Source organism: Cryptomeria japonica, unplaced genomic scaffold (genome assembly GCF_030272615.1).
Source record: "Cryptomeria japonica unplaced genomic scaffold, Sugi_1.0 HiC_scaffold_87, whole genome shotgun sequence".
In the NCBI taxonomy this organism is placed as follows: Eukaryota; Viridiplantae; Streptophyta; class Pinopsida; order Cupressales; family Cupressaceae; genus Cryptomeria; species Cryptomeria japonica.
This window is the reverse complement of record NW_026728909.1, coordinates 455,523-468,984: the sequence shown is the minus strand read 5'-3', so window position 1 is coordinate 468,984 and position 13,462 is coordinate 455,523. Positions and strand designations below refer to the sequence as shown.

The following is a 13,462-nucleotide window of genomic DNA, read 5'->3' as shown; positions in this document are numbered from 1 at the left end:
TTTATTCTTATTAATGTATTTATAAATTTATTTAAGTTTATTAGTAATTAAAAGTGAGAATACAATTTATTAATAAATAATGTTCAAACAAAAAACTGTAGAAAAATTATTTGAAGAAGATGTTAAGTTCATAGAATCAAATTGGAAAAGCTTACAATTTCTTTTGGTTAAACTTGATATTTTGTTTGATTGATCCATTTTTCTAAATTATATACTTTGTTTTCTTATGAATGTTTCTCAATCTATTTTTAAAATTTTATGTTTATTAATGTATTTATAAATTTTTCAAGTTTGTCGATAATTAAAAGTGAGATTACAACTTATTAATTAATACTCAACATATCAATAGTTTAAAATTTAATATTTGAAAAATATACATTTTAATTGACTTTTGTAACTAATATTATAATAATTTCAAAAAATTGGTTTAATTTTTAAATAGGTATTATTTGCTTTCAAATAAAAATGTTAAATAAGTAGTGGAATATGAACTTATGATTTAAAAAAATAGACTAAATTATTATCAATAGTGAAATAAGAATATCTTGAAATGTCGATTAGGTCTAGGGGAACAAGTTTTTTTTAGAAATTTGCAAATCTAAAAGGACAACTATATTTTCTAAATATTTAAAATTTTCTAGTCAGAGATTTTTTTTATGATTATTTTAGGATTTTTTTTCTTTGTATATACTTAGTTTCAAACAATGAGATTAAAAATAAGTAATCATACATAAAATTTTAACTATGACTAAGAAATTCTAAGAAAGTAATCTAAACTCCCTTACATCTTCTTTGCAACCCTTCCCTATTTGCAAAAGGCTTGAAACTCCTTGAGAATATTTTCTCTTTGTAGATAAGCAATTCCTCTTTAGGAGTCTAGATTTCTTTCCCAATTTACAGGTTTATATTGGTAATTTGAAAAATATATTTGTTAGATCATATTAAATTCTTTTTTCAATATTTCATTCTTGTCCTATTTTATCTTACAAGGGAGTCCTTCACCCCGTTATATATTTATTCTTAAGGTAGTTGGCTCTAAATTATTTATTAATAGTTGAAGGGCCAAGGGTGTTATCTAGGGTTGGTCTTCAAATAGAAGTCTTAATGCTCAGTCCCATATCTAATTTGTCTATTATACAATATTGGTGGGGGCTACAAAAATAAATAAAAAAATAAACTTTAGGAAGTCCTTATATATTTATTTGGCTACTTTAGAGTTAAAGTTCAATGAAACTAAATCCAACATCCTTTTTTTCCCATATCATATGGCTATTTATGTTTTGTTGGTTTGATTTGTTGTGAAACTTGGTTGTCTTTAATATTACAGCTATTATCTGAATATTGATGACCCTTACGGTTGGAAACTGGGCAGCTCTTACCTGAAGTCAAGTCATGTTATAAATGCAAGCTTGAATTCTGTAACCGGAATGCGTACGATACTAGCCTTCTCATGCCGGGTCCTTCCTCTGTTGCTTCCTTCATGACCGGCGGAGCGATCTTTTTCTATATAAATGAATAATCCCTCCTCATATACCCAATCTATCTATCTTCATTCAATCGTTCAATTCAGACGGTATAATGGCGATGGTATCAGATCTTGCGCTTGTTCTTGTGGCTGGACTGGCCATATCTTTACATATGCAACGTAAGATGTGTTGGTAAAATAATACGTGTTGTAGGTTGTTGAATGGTATATACATCTCTCTAGGCCTTACGATAATTTTTGTGTGTGTATGTTTTGTTGCAGAGGCGTGGGCAGTTAAGTTTGATATACGAAACCAGTGCGGGTACACAGTTTGGGCGGCAGGACTACCAGGAGGAGGGCAGCAGCTTGACCAAGGTCAGACATGGACCGTCGATGTGCCGGCAGGGACAAAGGCGGCAAGATTCTGGGGCCGAACTGGCTGTTCTTTCGATGCGAGCGGCCGAGGAACCTGTCAAACTGGTGACTGCAACGGCCAACTGAGCTGCCAAGTCTCGGGGGGCGTTCCGACCACGCTGGTCGAGTACACCCTAAATGGAGATGGCAACCAGGACTTCTACGATGTCTCCCTGGTTGACGGCTTCAACGTTCCTCTCTCCATCAATCCTACAAATGGACAGTGCACTGCCCCTGCATGCAAAGCCGACGTGAATGCTGCTTGCCCTGCTGAATTGAAGGTGAATGGTGGATGCAATAGTGCCTGTACTGTCTTTCAAACTGACCAGTATTGCTGCAGAGGTTCCTATGTCAAGAACTGCCCCGCCACAAACTACTCGATGATGTTCAAGAACCAGTGCCCACAGGCATACAGTTATGCTAAGGACGATTCTTCCAGCACTTTCACCTGCCCCTCTGGTACCACCGACTATAGTATTGTATTCTGTCCCTAGATATATATAGGATCATCATAGTCATTATAACCTCCAAATAATCAGCTATGATCTTATCACCCGTGTATTTAGTATCTGATATATGGTGGCATAAACTATCATTTGGTAGAGTCATGTAAATAAGCCATCGGTTGGTGTAAGGTATACATGCCAGTTTCCAAGTATCACAGTTTATTGTAAATAAAATTCCATCGGTATTTTAATGGGTAATGAGGAAAAGCTAATCCATATGCAGTTATCTTTTTAACATTTTAAGTTCTAATATATTAAATATATATATATATTCAAATAGTACAGATATTTACTTGTTTTGAATTATAAATCTTAATTTTAAAATATAGATTATTTACATTCATCAAATAAAATTTTGAGTCACAATTGATTTTTTTGTAAACTAGCTACTTTTGGGTGTTGCATTCCATATATATTAAAAATTGAAAATTTTTCAATTAAATAACAAATCTAAAATAGGGCCAGAATGCATCTCTACTCTTACTTACGTAGACAAAATCCTACATAGTAGCTACATCCAATATCTCTTATCAGCTTTACATTCAAACTAAACATACTAGAGAAACTAAGTTTCAATTTTCACATTATTACCTTTTGGAATATCTTGATTAGGTTTTTGGTTGTTTGTGAATGCAAAGGACGAGTTGACATGATCTAGACTCACTACATTAATGGAGGCCTTTAAGAAGTCCACACACTTTTGCACTTAGCACTATCAGTTCTTCACCCTATCTCCAACCACCTCAATAGGGAAAGGAACCCATGAGCCAAATTACTTTACAATAATTAAAATTATATTACTTGACATTTTTTTTTTCTTGTTCTTATTTTTATTTAAATGTTATGAGTTATTTTATTTGGAAAGATTATTTCATTTTACTTGAAATTAATTTTATATTTTTTAGTTGAAAGTTGTTATATATTTCTAATTTTGAAATATGTATTCATTATGTATTTATTTTATGTTTGTAGTAAGATATGTCACTCTTTGATGTGACAAGGACATATGGTGCTAATAAGATAGAGTAAGAATTAATAAATAAATATACTCAACACAAAACTAATCTACTTTCCAATACATATTGTATCAACTCAATCCATAATAGTGGATTCTAATAAATTTGCATGGATATACACATATTTAAAATTTTTAAACTATAATAATAAGATGGGAGAAATTTTTCCGTAACTATATATTACATACAAATTGCCTTTATCACATTATTGGTGATATGATAGTAATTATTGTAGACGTATAAATCTGACCACTTTCCTAAATGAATATTTAATATTTATTTTAATCTCATTCTTCTATTTAATTAAATTCTTTATATTCATCTATTTGATTAAATGAATTACTCAATTTATTTAATTAAGTTCACCTAAGCCTTTTCTAGCCTTTGATTAAATAAATTACTTTATTTAATTAAATTCCCCCTTCTCCCCTTTTAATTAAACTTACATTTAATTAAATTAATCCTTGCAAATAAATAATTCTAATTTATTTATTTAAATCCCTCACTTGTATTTATGCAAGTTGCATCTATTTGATTGAAATAAAGTAGTTTTATTTTAATTAAATTCCTTTTTCCTCCACTTCCATTTTCCTACATCTCCCACTTGCCTCCCTAAACCCCTTCTAGATTATTCTAATCAATTCTAATTTAGCCTAATCCATCTCCTAATTATTGTCACATCCCTAAGAAAAGGGAAGTCACTTCTCAAACCCTCAAAGTCTTCAATAACTATTAAAGGCTTTATGTCCTCAACAAGTTAACCCTCAAAGTCTTCATAACCATTAATGGTTAACTCAACCTTCTTTCATGGCTAGAGACTTTCTCTCTAACTCAACCCTCATCTAACCCAAGGGTCTCATAAAACATTCATGGCTTTAACTTTGGTTATCCCTTTAACCCTTGCACAAGAGTTTACTGCTTGGGTAAAAGCTTTATCCAATGGATAACCCTAACCTAACATTAACCCTTAGCTCCTAAGGTAACCATCATGTCTTCTCAAGCATTTAATTATTATTTCATCTCCTCTCAAGCAACCTCTTGTTGACAATTGTCACCATTTCATTGGTGAGAATTGTAAACATGGATTGATAACTTTCAATCCTGGCCCTTGTTAAGATTATCCAATCTTGACCATCCATTTCCCTATTTTCCCTATAAATAGAGCTCTCATTCTCTCATTTTGAGATATCCAAGTTTCATGCATGTAATCTATAGTCATTTTACTGAGCATTTAGCCTCTCTTTGATAAAATCATCTTAATAGCATTTTAGAAGTAATTTTAAATATCATAGCATATCCATGTTAGACTAGTATATATTGTTAGGAGAGGATTGCTAATCTTTATCATAACATAAAATTCATACTAGTTTAAAATCATCATAGATTCAATATCATACATATCTAGGAATGAAATCATGGTAAATTAATCAAACATCACCCATTCTTGGAGTTGTTATTCCTAAGTCACTTTGCTCCGTGATTTGAGAGAAAAGACATTGACTTGAGGGATCCTGTGAGATAGAGAACAATGGAACATCCCTTGGGAAGTTGAGCTATTCAATATAGCTTCATAACTTGCACCAAGAGTCCCATTGGTGTGTGGATCTTTTGGAACCTGAATTTTATGTTTTTGTACACCACTGCATTTCCCACAAACATTTCTGGCACCCACCATGGGGCTCGAAATTAGGTCATTCCCTTCTCACCGACCATTTAAATGGCACTCTAAGAGAAACTCGGGATGACAGGCTTGCTAAACGATTTAACTGCTTGAAATGAAGAAAGCATGAAAGAGTGGTTTGGCATTTTGGTCACCCAATTAAGGGGAGAGCATATACTTTCCACTTTCGAGACAAGGCACTCAAGTGTTCTTTTTAACCTTTCAAAGAAATGATTTGCTAACTTCTGTTTGGAGATTTTGCTCCAAAAAGTATGGTGTTCTTTTTAACCTTTTATAGCAATGATTTTCTATCAAAAAATTGGAAATCCTGGTCAACAAAAGAAATCGTGATTTTGGTCAACAAAATTAAAGTTGATAAGTGAGAACTTTCCCTTTTTCCTTGCACAAAATAAAGATGAGTTTCTTTTACTTTTGCAATAAATTAAAATGAATCCTTTTAGGCACCAAAGGAAGGTGAATTTCTTTTTACCTTTGTTGATTGAAAAGTAAATTTGTTGTTCTTTTAAAACCCGAACGAAGTGTTTTCCTAACTTGGAAGAATGAAATTTTTTTCTTTGTTGTTCTTTTTACCCATGCAATAAGAAAAAGATGAAGTTTTGTTTTAAATACCAAAGGAAAGTATGAAGTTCATTTTAAACATCCCAAAGAACTTATGAGGTTTATTTTAAGCTTTTGCAATAAAAAAGAGGGTGAGTTCTTTTTAACTAACTTTTGAAAGAAAGAAAAGAAAAACTTAAACTAACTCCTATTGCTCCTGCAGAAAAAGGTTTGAACCTGAACAAAATCAGTTAGCAAAATAATCAAATTCTGAGGGTGGGCTTCACAAGCCTAAAATTTTCTTTCTTCGATTACAGTTTTGCGTTTTCCTTTGTTAGAGCTATGCATTAGACTATTGCACAGGTGAGCTACAGAAACGTGCAGATGCACTACAAAAACATGAAAATGTGCTACAAAATGACTTCTATGCGCTAAGATGGTTACCGAATGTTCTACTATGTTTGTCGAATGCGTTATGATGATATAGAATACAACCAGAATATCAGGTGCTAACAAAAAGTCTAAATGTGCTAGTGGAGAGGTCTTCACTAAATAGTATACTAGAAGCACTAACTAATGTTTCTACGCACTAAAGAAAGGTCCCAATGTGCTAAACCAGCTTTCCCACGTGCTTGCAATATTGCTCCTACAAAAAAAATGATAAGATTAATGGGGTTCGGCCCCATGGTGGGCGCCACAAATGTGTGCAGGAAATGTGGTGTACAGAAACGTAAAATTAAGGTTCCAAAAGATCCACACACCAATGGGACTCTTGGTGCAAGTTATGGAGCTATATTGAATAGCTCAACTTCCCAAGGGATGTTCCATTGTTCTCTATCTAACATGATCCCTCAAGTCAATGTCTTTTCTCTCAAATCATTGAGCAAAGTGACTTAGGAATGACAACTCCAAGAATGTCAAGAAAACCCCTCATTCCAAAGGCTCATGGAAAGACTTATTGAAGCAAACGAGGAAAAATATATGCTCATGCTAACTAGAAAAGGAGTTACACTTCCTAAAGATTTTAATACCGAAAACTTAAGGAATGTCGCTGAAAGAATTTTTAGAACAAGGTCTAGAAATTATGCCTATCAAGACCAAAAAATAGAAGAAGAAACACATGGCCCATAAATCATGCATGAACAAAATAACACCCCCGAACACAACCATGGCCGACCTCAGGATAATCTTAATGAAAGGGGGAAGGTTTCCCTCGACATACAAATGCACCCATGGTCACTCTTACACAACAAATCCAAATGCTGCAAAGGCAAATGTAGAACATGCAACAAGGGACCACAATGCGATACTCCTTGGATGAAATCTGTCCTTACTCCTTTGACAGGAGATTAAACATGATACCTTTTCCCCCAAATTCAGATATGCGAAAGTACGACAAATACGATGCTAAAAGTGATCCTCGCAATCATGTTCGGGAATTTTGTACCATAAGCCTAGAGTTTTCTCACGATGATTCTTAATGAGACTATTCCCAAGAAGTTTGGGAGGGAAAACAATGGAGTGGTTGTCTAAACTTACACTTCCCATCAGATCATTTGATGAGTTTGTAAACAAATTTATCACAAAATACTCCTATAATATTTAGGATGCAATCACCATGTTGGATGTATGCAACACCAAACAAAAAAGCAATGAAACATTCATGGTGTTTCTTCAGTGTTGGAGACGTATGGTTTCGAGATATCCTCGAGACATGCCTGAAAAGGAAAAGATGGAGATCTTTATTGACAATCTAAATAGTGAGATGTGTTATCAACTCAAGCTCCAATGCATACCAGCTTTTACCAAGTTGATAGAAAATGGAATCCAAGTAGAGGAAGCCTACATCAAGAAAGGAACATTGAAGTTATTTAAGGAAGGAATTAACTCATCCAACACTCACTCCTTTAACAATAAAAATAACAACAACACTTTAGACAAATCAAGATTTTGGACAAGAAACAAAAACATTGTTAATGATGGAGGAGCTGATGCTAATGATATGAAGTCCAAACAACCAGTATTAGCTTTATGAGGTAATCCACAATCTAACAAAAATCAAAAGGGTGTTAATCAAGGCACTAACACTTATCCACAAAATACCAATCAAGGACCTTCAATTTCAAATACCAATAACAATACCCAAGGCAACAACAATAAACAAGGCTAACTGAGGGAATAATACAAACCAAAGAGGTAACACCAACACTTTCCCAAATAGACACATCTACACACCATTAGGGAAAACCTTAGAATTGACATTTCGAGAACTCCTGGCGAACAAAATTATCACATTACTGACCATAAACAACTTTGAACCCCAGGTCAAACCACCTTGGTGGAATGATTCGTATTTTTGTGATTTTCATCGAAACAAAGGACATCACACAAATGATTTCATGAGGCTTAAGAATATTGGTCAGGATATGATCAATAGAGGTGATTTAATGGTTGATGGTCTCAAAACAAACGGTGACCACGATGCTTTTAAAAATCCTCTTCCAAATTACAAGAAGGGAGGAGCTCCATCATCAAATGATACAAGAGGAGCTTGTATAAATCACCTGTACAACAACACCATCAATCACATATTGATAGATGATAACCAAATAAATGTCATAAAAATCAAGGACAAACAAGACCATGCATCAATCAATGTGACAACCAAAGCTCAAAAATGCGTCTTGAAAGGGCATACATCAACATCCACCACTATTCCCAATACTCAATATGATTTGGTTTATCAACTACAGAGAACTCCTGCTCAAATATCTATACTCGAGTTGCTCAAGTTCTCACCAAAAGATAAGGATATCTTAGAACAAGCATTGGTTGAAACAAACATTCCTCAAGATCTGGACATTGATAAAATTCCAAGCCATGGTGGCTCATATGACAGGGCCTCATAAACTCACCTTTTCCAACATGATAATGTCTCTTTGAGTCATCCACATAACACTCCCCTTCATATCAAAGTCTTAGTCTACAAACATCGAGTTAAAAGAGTATTAATAGATGGAGGAGTTGGTCTCAATATATGTGCTTTAAAGCTTATCCGTGCATTAGGCTTCTTTGAGAAGTCTATTGATCCAAACAAAAAGATCACCATCAAGGCCTATGATGATGAAGACAAGTCATCTAAAGGAACAGTGATACTACCTATTTAGGTAGGACTGATACAAAGGGACACTATGTGCCAAGTCTTAGACATAGACTTAACATACAATATTCTATTGGGTCATCCTTGGATACATGAAATGCAAGTAGTGCCTTCAACATACCATCAGTGTGTCAAATTCCCATATAATGGACAGGAAATCTCCATATCTACCGATAATAATCCTTTTCAACATTGCAATGCTATGGGGACAGCTCAAGACAGCCTAGTTCCACACAATAGGAAAGCTCCAGCTTCCTTAGCATTAGATCATCATCAAGAAAAAATCAAGTCTTTATCCATGGACTTCAAACAAAAGTTGAAATCAAAGATCAAGGCATGGGAGAATACTATTTTGAACCCATGTGTCTATCAAAATTACCAACATCACCAAAATCTCATGGACAACCTTCTGCATCGACACATCAATCAACACAACCCATCACCAAGTTTGATGGAAAATTTATCCAATTGGGCACACTAGCAAATGAATCATAAGGGAAAGACATCCTTAGTTGGCTATACAAGGATGAGGAAGAGGTCAGAGCTGCTACTCTAGAGGTGGCCATACCAACACAACAATATGGTTAATGATTCCTGATCATACGACGGATGGGATACAATAGCAATGGACCTATAGATATTATTGGTGTCTGATTTTTCATCTTGTAAGAACTATGAGATTAGGTGAAAGATAACCTGCATGAAAAGGAGAAATAGGAGGGTCACTTTGGTGAAAGAAGGTCGGCTCATCTGCTCGCCAAAGACAAGAAAAACAAATTGAAACCGAAGATGTTTCCCCTGAACCGGCAAAGGCTTTTACCCTTGATGATGATGACAACTCAGGAGCTCTAGTGAGGAGGGGGGGAGGATGAGGAATTTCAGGTGGAAGGGGAGGAACAAGGGGAGGACAGTAAGGAGGATTCAAAGGGTTTAAGTGATTCTCTAGAGGACAAGGTTGATTCGAAACAAAAATCCTTGCTTCAAAATACTTTTTTAGGATGTGGAAATGGTGCCCTGTTCTCAGGACTCTCCTACCGAGGAGGAGAATTTTAGCATCAAATAATAGCAAAACTAGATAATTAACCTACAAGTTAAGGTCATGAACCTTAAAGCGAAGATGGACGAATATAGGCAAGGACATCAGCTAATGGGAGAGGCCTTGAATTCCCTATGTGCTATTACTGATGAATTATGCAGAATGTCGTTATGGGGTTTGTCTTGAGATAGAGAAAGATGAAGAAAAAAGCAAAAAAGATGAAGGATGTCAACCTGCAAGAGGAGCAGAAAGAGGACATGTTGTAACCTAAGATCTAGAAGGAACTGATGTAGTGTCTTGTGCGGGAATGGAACGTCATCAAGGATGAGTAGGATGCTATTGGGTTGGTGCTTTTTTTTGGTCTGCGTTGATTTCAAAAGATGATAGTATTAGTTTTAACATGGACTTTTATCTAAACAGGCCTGCATGCCTTATGTTGGGTGTTTTCATGTGGATTAAGTACTCTGATACTATTATGAACTCTTTTTAGTTATATGCTAGTAGTTGTATTATGGATAGTAGGAAGTTGGAGAGGGTTATTATGTTTAGTTATGTGGGTATTGTTAGTGTTTTATTACTTTTGAGAGTTGTTTCTATGCTTTCTGGGGTGTTGGCTATCCGATGCCAGCGATTGTGTCGTTGCTCTCTAGTTTATTTGTTTTTTTTGTAAGGGTTTAGGACCCCTTCCCTACTAAAATAATAAAAGACATTTATAAAAAGATATTGCATATGAATTACCTATTTCAAATTGCCCATTAGAATATTGGACTTTTATTTATAGTAAACTGTGATACTTAAAAATTGCATCTAACGCCTTACAACAAATGATGGCTTATTTATATGACTACCGAGTGATAGTTTATGCCACCATATATCAGATACTAAATACGGAGGTGATACACTCATAGCTGATTATTAGGATGTAGATGAGCATACTCCTATATAGATTTAGGGACAGAATACAATACTGTAGTCAGTGGTTCCAGAAGGGCAGGTGAAAGTGCTGGAAGTATCATCCTTGGCATAACTGTAGGCCTGAGGGCACTGGTTCTTGAAGATCATCGAGTAGTTTGTGGCAGGGCAGTTGTCGACATAGGCACCTCTGTAGCAATACTGGTCAGTTTGAAAGACAGTGCAGGCACTATTGCATCCGCCATTCACCTTCAACTCAGCAGGGCAAACAGCATTGACGTCGGCTTTGCATGCAGGGGCAGTGCACTGTCCGTTTGTAGGATTGATGGAGAGAGGACCGTTGAATTCGTCCACCAGGGAGACGTCGTAGAAGTCCTTGTTGCCATCTCCATTGAGGGTGTACTCAGCCAGCGTGGTGGGAACGCCTCCCGAGACCTGGCAGCTCAATTGGCCGTTGCAGTCACCGGTTTGACAGGTTCCTCGGTCGCTCGCATCAAAAGAGCAGCCGGTTCGGCCCCAGAATCTTGCTCCCTTTGTCCCTGCCGGCACATCGACGGTCCATGTCTTACCCTGGTCGAGCTGCTGCCCTCCGCCGGGTAATCCTGCCGCCCAAACCGTGTACCTGCACTGGTTCGTTATCTCAAACTTAACTGCTGCCGCCTCTGCAACAAAAAACACACGCATATTATTATTGTGAACCTCGGATATATAGTGTATTCAATCTAAAACTCTTATGTTACCAATACAGCTTACCTTGCATCTGAAGATATATAGCCAGTCCAGCCACAAGAATAAGCACAAGATCTGATACTGTTGCCATTATACCGTCTGTATTGAACGGTCGAATGAAGATGGATAGATTGAGTATATGAAGAAGGATTCATCATTTATATAGGAAAAGATCTCCCGGGCAGACACGAAGGAAGCATGGACTCAGTCTGAGCAGTAGTGTGACGTACGAGGGCACCCTCTATCCAGCTTCTACGATGCATCTGCATGTAGTTATATGTCTATGTAAAATGCATTATATGCATAGGATGTGTAACATGCATTGTATGAATAAGATTCTAAGATGCATCTAGATGCAGTTATATGTATATGCAACATGTATTATATGCATAAAATGTGTAACATGTATTGTATTCATAGAATTGTCAATGCATCGTACGAAAGCCCTTGTTATTAGAATTCAAACTTACATTTAGTGCATGACTTGACTTCAGGTTGCATTTAGTGCATGACTTGACTTCAGGTAACCGCTGCCCAGTTTCCGACCGTAATAACTTCAGAAGGAAGCAAACTAGCATGGACCCGGCTGAGAAGCCGTGGATGCTACGAGAGCCCTGGTTTATCAGAACTCAAACCTGCATTGAATACATGAAATGACTCTAGGTAACAGCTGGCCAGTTTTTGATCCTAACTATTTCAGTGACTTGAAAAGCCAAGGTAGCCTAAGAATCAAATCGGAAGATGTAAAATTATCTTGATAAAGATTTTAACTTCATAGAATTTCTTTTGCTTAAACTTGATATTTTGTTTGATTGACCCACTTTTTAAAAATTATATATTTTGTTTTCTTATAAATGTTTTTAAATCTATTTTTTAAATTTATTCTTATTAATGTATTTATAAATTTATTTAATTTTATTAGTAATTAAAAGTGAGAATACAATTTATTAATAAATAATGTTCAAACAAAAAACTGTAGAAAAATTATTTGAAGAAGATGTTAAGTTCATAGAATCAAATTGGAAAAGCTTACAATTTCTTTTGGTTAAACTTGATATTTTGTTTGATTGATCCATTTTTCTAAATTATATACTTTGTTTTCTTATGAATGTTTCTCAATCTATTTTTAAAATTTTATGTTTATTAATGTATTTATAAATTTTTCAAGTTTGTCGATAATTAAAAGTGAGATTACAACTTATTAATTAATACTCAACATATCAATAGTTTAAAATTTAATATTTGAAAAATATACATTTTAATTGACTTTTGTAACTAATATTATAATAATTTCAAAAAATTGGTTTAATTTTTAAATAGGTATTATTTGCTTTCAAATAAAAATGTTAAATAAGTAGTGGAATATGAACTTATGATTTAAAAAAATAGACTAAATTATTATCAATAGTGAAATAAGAATATCTTGAAATGTCGATTAGGTCTAGGGGAACAAGTTTTTTTTAGAAATTTGCAAATCTAAAAGGACAACTATATTTTCTAAATATTTAAAATTTTCTAGTCAGAGATTTTTTTTATGATTATTTTAGGATTTTTTTTCTTTGTATATACTTAGTTTCAAACAATGAGATTAAAAATAAGTAATCATACATAAAATTTTAACTATGACTAAGAAATTCTAAGAAAGTAATCTAAACTCCCTTACATCTTCTTTGCAACCCTTCCCTATTTGCAAAAGGCTTGAAACTCCTTGAGAATATTTTCTCTTTGTAGATAAGCAATTCCTCTTTAGGAGTCTAGATTTCTTTCCCAATTTACAGGTTTATATTGGTAATTTGAAAAATATATTTGTTAGATCATATTAAATTCTTTTTTCAATATTTCATTCTTGTCCTATTTTATCTTACAAGGGAGTCCTTCACCCCGTTATATATTTATTCTTAAGGTAGTTGGCTCTAAATTATTTATTAATAGTTGAAGGGCCAAGGGTGTTATCTAGGGTTGGTCTTCAAATAGAAGTCTTAATGCTCAGTCCCATATCTAATTTG

At 34.5% G+C, this 13,462-nt stretch overlaps 2 protein-coding genes across 2 annotated transcripts; one reads left to right on the top strand and one right to left on the bottom strand.

Moving 5' to 3' along the window:
• Nucleotides 1–1,545: 1,545 nt before the first annotated feature.
• On the top strand, nt 1,546–2,599 carry LOC131864461 (pathogenesis-related thaumatin-like protein 3.7). The gene is made up of 2 exons (XM_059215232.1): nt 1,546–1,645; nt 1,748–2,599. Exons 1-2 carry the CDS (start codon nt 1,579–1,581, stop codon nt 2,371–2,373), a joined length of 693 nt encoding a protein of 230 aa, XP_059071215.1. The 5' UTR covers nt 1,546–1,578; the 3' UTR covers nt 2,374–2,599.
• An 8,164-nt stretch (nt 2,600–10,763) lies between these two features.
• On the bottom strand, nt 10,764–11,547 carry LOC131864488 (pathogenesis-related thaumatin-like protein 3.7). Its single transcript, XM_059215258.1, has 2 exons — nt 11,481–11,547; nt 10,764–11,389 (listed from the first exon to the last, which is right to left on the bottom strand). The coding sequence occupies exons 1-2, from the start codon at nt 11,545–11,547 to the stop codon at nt 10,764–10,766; spliced, it is 693 nt and encodes a 230-aa protein (XP_059071241.1).
• Between the last annotated feature and the right edge of the window lie 1,915 nt (nt 11,548–13,462).